Source organism: Pundamilia nyererei, unplaced genomic scaffold, assembly GCF_000239375.1.
Source record: "Pundamilia nyererei isolate P.nyererei 1_Seehausen unplaced genomic scaffold, PunNye1.0 scaffold00398, whole genome shotgun sequence".
In the NCBI taxonomy this organism is placed as follows: domain Eukaryota; kingdom Metazoa; phylum Chordata; class Actinopteri; order Cichliformes; family Cichlidae; genus Pundamilia; species Pundamilia nyererei.
The window spans coordinates 61,747-72,869 of NW_005187799.1; the positions used below are offsets into that span (position 1 = coordinate 61,747).

The 11,123-nt window shown below is 38.3% G+C and overlaps 1 protein-coding gene across 1 annotated transcript in view; it reads left to right on the top strand.

The window, feature by feature from the left end:
• Positions 1–11,123, top strand: part of ddx56 (DEAD (Asp-Glu-Ala-Asp) box helicase 56) — an 18,976-nt gene that overhangs the window by 790 nt on the left and 7,063 nt on the right. The window contains exons 2-13 of the mRNA XM_005753063.2: positions 249–370; positions 2,183–2,344; positions 2,609–2,763; positions 3,537–3,707; positions 4,263–4,353; positions 5,169–5,410; positions 6,461–6,601; positions 7,488–7,601; positions 7,683–7,777; positions 8,423–8,496; positions 9,674–9,763; positions 9,847–9,952. Coding sequence (XP_005753120.1) covers positions 314–370; positions 2,183–2,344; positions 2,609–2,763; positions 3,537–3,707; positions 4,263–4,353; positions 5,169–5,410; positions 6,461–6,601; positions 7,488–7,601; positions 7,683–7,777; positions 8,423–8,496; positions 9,674–9,763; positions 9,847–9,952 — 1,498 coding nt within the window. The 5' untranslated portion in view covers positions 249–313. The remainder of the gene's footprint in view (positions 1–248; positions 371–2,182; positions 2,345–2,608; positions 2,764–3,536; positions 3,708–4,262; positions 4,354–5,168; positions 5,411–6,460; positions 6,602–7,487; positions 7,602–7,682; positions 7,778–8,422; positions 8,497–9,673; positions 9,764–9,846; positions 9,953–11,123) is intronic.

Below are 11,123 nucleotides of genomic sequence, written 5' to 3' on the forward strand. Positions count from 1 at the left end.
CTGCAGGGGCAAATGTCTCACCAAGGCAGCCAGGTATTCAGTCAGTCAGGAAGATGAAAGTTTGTGTGTGTGTGTGTGTGTGTGTGTGTGTGTGTATATATATATATATATATATGCACATATATATATAAAACCCTGGTTATGTATTTGAAATATGCTTCAGTTTCTTTTTTAAGAGCAAGAAAACTGTGTTGTGTATTTAAAAAGTACACTTTTTTAAGTACACTGTTCTTTCTTTTATTTCGGAGGTGCTTAAAAGCGACATGACGTCATAAACTTGCGACGCACGTGTGAGCTTGGTGAGAGACGAGCGATGGCTCATGAGAGGCTACAATTCCATGAAATGGGCTTAGACGACCGCCTGCTAAAGGTAACAAACTTCGAGGCTGTCGGGGAACTGTGAATTTTCAGGTGGAGAATAAAATCCTCCGAGAAGTTTGAAAATCCGACAGTTACTACGGGAGTCGGAACTGCTCGCTCGGTAGCAGAGTTAAGTTTTTATGCAAACATGAAGTTGTGCGTAGGTGAAATTACTAGACATGGAAAAATGCTGGATTACAGAAGTAATAGAAATCATGTCCGCTGTTTTCTAGTATAGACGCCGTTTCGCACTTTTATCAAAAGCTAATAACAGTTTGATTACCCTACATTGGTTTTGACTTTCTCCTGGTTGTAACTGCCTTCCTAGTGTCCCGTTTATCATGTATGACAAAATCCGGTTATAACGATATTTACTTAAATGGGCATTCAGTTAACCCATAAATGATGATTTCGACATAAACATGCATACACAGACGCCACATTGAGGGAGAGGGCTGACCCGTTGCTGCGACCCGTCAGCGCGTCCGCCATATTGAATTTGTCCTTTATTTTTAGCAGTGAAACTACAAAACTACTACAAAAATTATAGATCCGTGTTTCATTGTATGCAATAAAATTTTACGGTTAGAATGTAAAACAAAAAAGGGCTAGTTCCAATTTTTGTTTTGCAAATGTAAGGTGCACTACAAATTAAATGTGTTTATTATTATTCTTGTTGCTGTTGTTAATAGACAGCTGTTCTCCCTCAGCTACAGAGAACAGCTGTCTGTTCTCTCCCTGTTCTCCTCTCCAGCTCTTGGCTGCTTCTGGCTTCTCTTCCTTCTAATCTTCCACACACAATTTGTCTTGGCCTATCGTCAAGAGTGGAAAGTGTCTATCCTGTCACCTCTCACTTTGCAGTGTGGGTTTCTTAGTCTCTCTTGACTTTGGACACTTCAACCATGGCATTTAACAGATATTTTATAAAATGTTGCTATTTTTGTTAACTTACAAAATGAAAACACAATTTTGACTTAGAATCCCATGGACATATTTTATATATTTTAATCAAAAGGAAAAACTAAGAAAGGTGAAATTGGACATAAAATCCTACAGAAATAATAATAATAACTTTTATTTAAAAGCACCTTTCAAGACACTCAAGGACACTAAACAATAGAGTAAAACACATAGTAGAAAAATGACAAAATGAAGAACAAAAAAAACAAACACATACACACAAGATAAAATAAATAAGGTTGGGCAGATGTACAAATTTTATATGTAGCAAGTTTATTCCTGGACCACTTCACTTTGACTGTCCATCATTTTTGTTCAAAAGATTTCTTCACCAATATGCAAAGCATCTTGGGATAGGGTGGGCATCAAAAGGGGCTGCATTTGGGGGAGCCAGCTCAGAGTCTTTGCTGTATGTGTGTGTGTGTGTAAACAAATTCCAGCTCCATGTTACACTGCTGCTGCTGTGTTGCTAGTCCTTTTGTTGAAATTTTTTTGCAGAGTTTGTTTGTTTTTGTGGACATGATTGCTGCTTTTTCATTCATTTTCAGTCCAGCCCTGTACCTCCCTGTTTTCAGTGGGTTTTTTGTTTTGTTTTGGGGTTTGGTTTTTTGTGTGTGTGTGTGTTTTAAGCGCTTAAGTGTAGAAAAAGTGGTTGTGTGATTGAGTAAATGAGACATGTTGTATAAAGCACTCTGAGTGCTCAAGTAGATGAGAAAACTGCTCCATTTACATTTAGCACAGCAGTCAACATGGGTGAATGCTCTGCACCAAATATTAAACTGAGATTTGTCTGACATTTGTCTGTGTCACTATAATAATTTGTTTCACCTCTGGGTTTTTTTGCTTTTTATTCTTGACTCAGGCAGTCGCAGATCTGGGATGGTCAAAGCCCACTCTGATCCAAGAAAAGGTAATCCCTTTGGCTTTAGATGGAAAGGACCTTCTGGCTCGAGCCCGGACTGGGTCTGGGAAGACTGCCTCATATGGTATACCTGTCATACAGCGCATCCTGGCTTCCAAACAGGTGAGAAACAGCAATAACGTTTTTGGAAGCAGATTCAAATGCTGAGTTTACACACTGTAGGTTGATATTACTTTCATCTTAGATGATCTCTGCACCTTAGAGAATGTGACTCTCCAGATTTTGTTTTTTGTTTTTTATTGTTTAGTGTATAAAATTTAAAAAACAAAATGGTGTTCCCATTGTTTAGGATGATGTTTTCTGTTCTCCAGACAATTTGTTTTACTCCAGAGTTGTTTATTCACTGTTTGTTGTTTCTCCTGTTAGACTGTGCGTGAGCAAGATGTGAGGGCTCTGATTGTGGTGCCAACCAAAGAACTGGGTCACCAAGTTCAGATTATGATGAGACAGTTAACAGCGTACTGCTCCAGGGACATCCGAGTGGCCGACATCTCTAGCAAGGTTGATCTGTCAACACAGAGGTCAGCACATTTCTTTCAGTCAGAAAGCTGAAGCGGTCTGTTCAAATAAAGTCTGTGTGGGAGACACTGGTCCACGTGGTCTGAATAGTTTTTATTTATCGTTTAACTTCACGGAAAGAGTACTCCACAGAAAAAAAACACAGTGACCTCAATATTGCTGTCATCAGGTTACTTTTGTTCTCACTTTGGTTCTGATTAGTGCCAACATGTATGGAACACGTCAGAAGATGGGTGCAGCTGTGTGTGGCTACAGTAATCTCTAAAACATTGTGGAGGCCTCGCCATGCTTTAGAGCTGCATTTCAGCCAGTGGTGTTTGGGATCATGTCAATACTGATGGAATTATGAATACAGTAAAGTAGAATTTGATCTATCATGGTACAATGCTACTGTAACGTCTGTATTTGATTTCATGGTACAGTCATTTTTTTAGTATTTTATTTATTTATTAATTTCTTCTTTTTTTTGTAAATCTGCAATCATTTTGCTAGTGAACAGTCCTCCTTGTTCTTTTGATTTTAATTGCTCTTACCCCTTCCTGTTTTATGCTTTGCTTGGGTTTATTGTTCTGTTGTGCATTTAGCAAGCTCAAAAGTCCCTGATTGTGTGATAAGAATCTAAAGACTTCAAGTGCCTGCATTTTTCCACAGTATTGCAGTTATATAATATTTTTAAATCCGCAAAGTGTAATTGTGGACTTCATAGATTAATAAAAAAGTCCGTGTTGTCAAACGAGGAGATGTATTTTAAATGATCACTTTTATGTGTGGACAGGCCCATTTTAATGGAGAAGCCGGATGTAGTTGTGGGGACGCCATCCCGTGTGCTTGCCCATCTCAACGCACAGAACCTGGTCCTGCGTTCTTCTCTTGAGATGCTGGTGGTAGACGAAGCCGACCTAATCTTCTCTTTTGGCTTTGAGTCTGACCTGAAGAACTTGTTGTGGTGAGGGTGTACAGATTTTCACCAGAGGGAACTCGCTTCATGCAAGCGTCTCCTGCTGCTGTTTGTTTTAAAATTTGCACTAGAAAGGTGGTGTTTTTGTTTGTTTTTAACGTCCGGGATTTAAATGAGAGATTCCCAGCCTGTTTTAGGTGAAAGTTGCATGAAACTTACATGTGTAATAGTGTTATAGGTTATAGCCTTCTTATGAATATGACACGAGCTAATAATGTTTTCAACTCATCCATTTTCCAAACTAATTTAAATGTAAGAGGCAAAGAAGAAAGAAGTCTCTTTTTTCACATCATAGTTTTCTTCTGTTCTTGTTCTTAAAATCTCAAACTTGGTAAAAAAGAAATGAAGCAAAAATCTGTTTTAGATTGGAGCATCAGTCTTTTTCAAAGACCACCAAACATACTTTTCTTCCCTGCAGCCACAAGTTGCCTGTGTTTACATTTAGTTTGGCTTCAGTTGGGTTTAGGTTAGTTATTGTAGCCTTAATGTCAAATTTAACTGGTTTTTTTTAATCTTTCTGTCTTTTCTTTTTTTTTAAAACAGCCATTTACCAAATATCTACCAGTCTTTCCTGATGTCTGCTACATTTAATGAGGATGTCCAGAGCCTCAAGGAGCTGTTGCTGCACAATCCTGTAATGTCCCCTTAACACTCACTTGATCAAAGGTTTATTGTTTTCTATACAATTGAATGTTTAGATACATTATTAATAACATTTGAGTTACTTCCTGTCAAGTCAAATCAGCCCTGCCTTTCTCCTTCAGTCTCAGGTATCAACACAGATTTCTCCCAGAGACTCCCACTTACTGAATATATTTATTCAGTATTTATTATTAGATTTACTATTATTATATTTTTTCTTCCCTTAACCCCCAACCAGTAACAGCAAACGGCCACTATATAAATTTAACAGAACACAGTAATTGCACTTGGGTTGAGAACAAAAGAAAACAATCATACCGTTCATACCATAAATTTGTTTCTAACAAATTTATGGTATGAACGTGATTCAACCCAAATACTAGTAAGTTTAAGATACACACCTTCCCACCTGAGATGTGGCGGGGCATCATAGAAGCGAAGGTCAGTACAAGTTAGCAACTAGCCACCTGATTCGGACCAGAGTAAAAGAACTATAGTTGTGAAAACACTCTTAGCCTGCTATGTTTCTAATTAATACTGTACAGACTGAGACCAAGAGTTAATTTCACACAGTGTGAATTGATCATTGTTGTATTATCATTATCAGTGTTCTCTTCTGCATTGTGCAGTTAAAGACTTGTGCAAAGTAAATGAGTACAAAAAAACATAACTTTATTCTCTTGCGAAAACCTTAGTGAAGAATAAGAGTGAAGTTTAAGCTGCAGTCAGAGGTGATATGCAGGATGTGTTGATGTTTCTGGTTTTGTCTTGACCCACACATCCATTTTGGATATGGTGTTTTGTTAGGTGATACTGAAGCTTCAAGGATCCCAGCTCCCAGACAGCAGCCAGCTGCAGCAGTACAGCATCAAATGTGAGGAGGAGGACAAGTTTCTACTTGTGTACACACTGCTCAAGCTGTGCCTGGTTAAGGGGAAGACGCTATTGTTTGTGGGAACTGTGGACAGATGCTATAGACTCAAACTGTTTCTCGAACAGTTTGGCATTCCTGCCTGCGTCCTCAATTCTGAACTGCCGGTCCAGTCCAGGTGAGAGGAGAATTCACAGGACAGTGTTATATACATTTTCAGGGTTTTTTTTCAACTTGGTTCTGTGTGGAAATATGAAAGTGTACAGTCACCTTATTCAGAGCACAACATTGGGCTATATACAGTGTAATTATTGAGTTTTCTCCTGATGTTGGACCGATGAACATGAACATAAGTGTTAAAAAGGCCAGAGTTCCTTTGTGACCATCTAGACTGTTGCAGTAAACTTTATTGGTCAATGACTCCCGTGAAGAGGGACAGTCAATTTCATTGATTTTATATGCAATGTGACAGTGCAGATGATTCTGTAATATTTCCTTAAATTATTAACATCAGAACCTGCATGAAACATGCGCTTTGAAGATCAGACTTTAGATCCCAAGATTGTGTAAAAAAAAATTTAAAAGAATTGGGCTCAATAAGCATGCGAGTATCTGTGAGCACAGTAAAAGGAGTCCTTCAAATATTGCACTTTGCAGCCAATAGCTGCTCCAGCTCCACTAGCTTAGACTGCAGCTGATGGTCTTTGTTCTGCACCGTAGCCATGGGGAGCTCTGTGTAGCAGCACAAATCCAGTTTTGAACTCGCCACATTGTAAAATGCCCTGCATGTTTTGAAGAAAAGCTACTACTGCAGTCTAAGTTGGTGAAATTAAGGTAAAGTTACCTGTGGGTTAGGGTTGGAACCTCTGTTGATAAATAGCTGGATGACTTAAAGAACAAAAACTAATCAATAATCAGTCTAGAGAGCAAAGTAACAACAAAGGATCACGTTTCAAGGCGCTATTAGAGAGGCTTGTGTAGTGTTACACAGAATAGTCTGTCCACAAATATAAGTATCATAGTTTTGAACTATTAATGCATCTGTTTTAAGATTTTTGTTTATTTGCTTGTTTTCTTTTTAAGCGTCTTGTTAATTTGGACCCGACACGGCACATGACACCCACAATAGTAAAAGTATACTGTAGCAGGCAGTCATCCAGTATGTATGGTGCATTATTGATTCCTTTCTCTTCTCTCTGTGTTTGTGTTTTGTATCACTCTGTTGCAGGTGTCACATCATTGCCCAGTTTAATCAGGGGTTTTATGACTACATCATCGCCTCAGATGAACAGAGTCTGACTGATACAGCCGCTGCACCACAGACGACTGCAGGGAAAGAGAAGAAAAAGGCCCAAAAGAAGGGAGGAAAGTAAGTCAGACTATTGATTAACACTCAAATAAAAAATATTAGACAGATAATATTCTGAAGCAGCACAAGATGGGGGAAAAATGCCATAAGGGGGAAAACTAATATTAGTAGAATACATTTTATGTGATGTTTCAGTAACCAGTTGGACTTTCTCAACAGTGTAAAACTACAGTTTATATTCTTAAGTATAGACAACAGTGAAGTTTTTTGGTGCTGGTTACCAGAAATGGTGCCCAGGGTTTGTACGGGTGCTTGAAATGCTAGAAATTGCTTAAATTTTAACATTGCCCTTTCGTGGTTTGAAAAGTGCTTGAATTTTGGATGTGGTGCTTAAAACTGCTTGAAACTATAACTGTATTTCATTCACCACAAATACCTATCTGATTGGATAGTTCTTTTTTTCTCCTTCAGATATAGAAATTAAATGAGTCACAAAGTCTAAAAGCAAAATTTCTCCGCCTGGGCTGCCTTGCCACTGTTCTCCATGCCTGTCTTACTGTACATGATGTTATGAGTGCAAACACTTTAAAGGTGATAATTTAGGACTTTAACAATATTACAGACAGTAATATAGTCAAACAAAAGGCTCCAGTCTCTCCACGACCCTTATCAGGGTTAGCAGGAGAGGATGGATGGATAAATGGAAGCTTTCAGGTTGTTGGTCTTTATCAGTGGAAAAAGAGTTTGATGGTCAGTTGGACTGCTGAAGTTGAGATTTTACCATTTCAATAAATACATTTAAACCTTCTAAACAAGCTGTGTTTGCAGCCACATTGAAAAACCCACATTATGTGGCGTAACCCATGTCGTCAGATATTGGATGATAGAACCAGCCTATTAAAAATTGCATTTGGACACTGTATTGACTGTTTTGTTGTCTCTTTAGAGCTAAAGATAAAGAGTATGGAGTGTCAAGAGGTGTGGACTTCCAAAATGTTGCCAATGTAATTAACTTTGATTTCCCAAAAACTGCGGAATCGTATATTCATCGAGTTGGAAGGTATGTACAGTTTCTTTTAAAAAAATGACATGATAATCTTTACTAAAAATCAAACTCTGATGGCCACTTTTATTCTTGCAGAACGGCAAGAGCAGACAACCCGGGCACCGCTCTGTCATTTGTATCTCATACCGAGCTTGGTTTGCTGTCAGAGGTGGAGGAAGCTCTCACTGGGGGTAATGAAGATGTGTTTTGATCTAATTTTAGGCCTACACCTTTTACTGACTTTTTAATGTGAAAATTAAGTAAAAATGGAGTTGCAGAGAGATCCACTTGCATTAATATCATCATTATCATTATGACTGTTTCTGTGTTGATGACTGTAGCATGTTGTTTTTCATTTTACTTTAAACACAGTTAGGCTATGTTCACTTCACATGCGGAAAAGGCCCACATCTAGTTTTTCGCTGAATAAGTGAAATGGTAGACCGTTTCTCTAGTTAGTCAGCTTCACCTTCTACAGCTGCATCAGAGTTGGATGTGTCTCAGTGCTAAAATATTGAACCTCAGGGAGTAGTATACAGTGCTGTGAACAAGTACTTGCACCCTATATCTTTTTGCATATTTGTCACATTTGCATGTTTCACATTATCGAAGACATTGATAACCAGACTAAACACAAACTGCAGTTTTTAATGTTTTGTTTTGTTGGAAACCTGGTGGAAGTATGGATTCTGCTGTCTACCAACAAGTGAAGAGAAGACAAATGTACAAAATAACTATGAAATCAGGATGGGTGCAAATACTTTTAGAGTGTAGCACGATATTTAAATGGAGTGAGATAATTTTTTGTAAGTTGTTTTTATTCTGTTTGTGTTTAGATGAGACCAATTCTCCCCTCAAACCTTATGAATTTAAAATGGAGCAGATTGAAGGCTTCAGGTACAGATGCCGGGTGAGTATCCTCCTCCTCCTTTTGGAAGCTCAATTTAATTCCAAAAATGGCAAATTCCTCAACATTTGCTGATTGTTGGCATTAGTTAAGTCTATGGCAGAACAACAAATGGAAAAAACAAACAAACTTATAATCAGTTTTTCATATCAGCACAAGCCAGTATACTCTGTGCCAGTCCCTTCGCCCTTGTAAATGGGGAGCGTTCCTTCAGGAAGGGCATTTGGTGTAAAATCTTGGACAAATCAAACATACTGATCAAAAAAGATTTCCCTACCGATTGGCCAACAGGGTGTTAGTGTTGGCTGAAAAAAGAAATGGGAAAGGGGGAAGACATGTTAGGAGGCAACAAGAGAGAAGGAAAGGCAGGAGAAGGAGGCAGAGGATGAAGAGCGGAAAGATTTTTGGCTCAGTTGAAGGAGGGAGATGTGTGGGAGAGACAGCAGTGGACCTTCTGACCAAGCTGTTTTAAAACAGTCTTGGAGAGTGAGACAGTGAGGCTAAAGAATGGAGAAAAGTGTACTGGTAGGGATGAGACATATCACGAAGGTATGGGAACCCGTTGTTGAAGTTAGGCTAAGAAGGGAGGTGACAGTTAGTGAGCAGCAGTATTGCTTCGTGCTGAGAAAGAGCACTACAGATACAATGTGTTGATGGAGTAGGTCAGAGAAGCCAGAAGCAGTTGCACTGTGTATTTGTGAATCTCGGTTAACAGATGAGGTTGGCAGGAATCCCTATGTTTGCAGATGACATTGTGATGTTAAGTGAGTGAAGTATACAGAGAAGAAGAACAAAAGTCAGTAGAAGCATGACAGAAGGCAGGTGCGTGAATGGGAGGCAGACGGGTAGAAAAATGCTAGAAATAAAGATGGTGATGAGTTCCGTGGTTGTTCATCGTTTGACCTTTGGACTGTGTCTGTTCAGTTGTCTTGTGTAGTAATGCCATCAGCTGAGTTTTCGAGCACATGATTGATTTGGTCCAGTGCTATTCTCATTGTGCCTTTTGTGATGTCTGTCAAATTTCAAGTTCTACTTTATGTTGACCATTTCTCATATTTCTTTTGATGGAAAGACGAGGAAAGATAACCATTTTTATCGTTTTATCGCCAAGTCCTAGCCCTTTTTTTTTCTTTTTTAAGTGTAATGTAAGGGGAATTGATTATTTTTAGTTTTTCTTTAGGACGCAATGCGCTCAGTGACAAAGCAGGCAGTGAAGGAGGCCAGACTAAAAGAGATCAAACAGGAGCTGCTCAATTCAGAAAAACTTAAGGTGAGAGATGTTTTTTTTCTAAAGACAGAGGAAGGCAGAAGTGTTTGAACACGTTTTGATTGCATGCTTGTGCTCTCACTCAGACATACTTTGAGGACAACCCCAGAGATCTGCAGCTACTCCGGCATGACAAAGACCTCCATCCTGCTGTTGTCAAACCTCACCTTAAGAATGTACCTGAGTATCTCAGTAAGTGTCTGATTATATATGAATATCACCCTAACCAAAATTTTCCATTAAGATATTTTTCCTGTTTATAATGTATATTGTTTATGCTAAAAAATATTGATCTTCTACTTCCATGATGCCATGTAGGTCTTGGCTAGTAAGGAGTGATTTGTGTGAAATAATTAATTTTTTTGTTGAAAGTTTGACTCTAAATGCAATACTGAAAGAAACTATTACCCATGAGCACATCACATTAACAATTAGGTTTACATAGTGTTAGCTCAAATTTGGATAATTTCTTCTAAAATTCTGTTAGTTCGTTTTTTATTGAAGGAAATTAACATTAACAGAACGTCTTTTTTTTTTTTATTGTGAAAAATGTAATTGGGCGAGATAACTGAAAGTTGGAGTTAAGTTACAGTAGCACATTTTCAGAACTTAAGTTACACTGTGTAAAATTTCACCACTAGATTGCAAATTTCAGTCAAGTTGAGTTTTGTTTTCTTACGCCTCCCAATTCAGTTCAATAATCCTAGCCATAATGGTTGCTGTAGGACAAAAAAAATTGTCAATCAGCTGTCAATATGTGGTCACATCTATTCGATACGAATCCACGAGTCAGTCTGATGACAGTGATACTGAGTTACTGAAGAGATCTAAACTTTTCTGTCAGTAAGTGCTTCTGTTTGTCCTGCTGTTAGTCATTGTTTGTAAAACTGTCATATAATGTGACTGAGCAAACTATTCATCAGAGCAGAAAGTACATTTTTTTAGGAAACTCAAACCTAAGATTAGCTGGTATATTGCTAGCATATAATCAGCTATTGTTAACTGGCTTGTTGTTAGCTGTCCGGAGGTGGGATGGTCACATGTCTAATTTGGTTGACCATAAGCATTTGCGACAATATCAGGAATAAATAAGAATGTTTACATATGTTTTTGTATGTTAGAGGCCTGACTGAGGAATGAGGTGAAAAGATGGCGTCTTATAATGATGCCTGTTGTGTTGTCTCTTCCCTTTGCATTTTTGCTTCTTTGGTGGAGACAGTTTCTCAAATGAAAAAAATATAAGAATGATCCTTCATATGTTGAGTGTGAAAGTCCACAGACAAATTAAAATTTGTCTCAGTGGCACGCAAATGCCTACGTGTTTCTTCTCTTCTGCCTTTGGTGTACTGCACATGTGGATCCT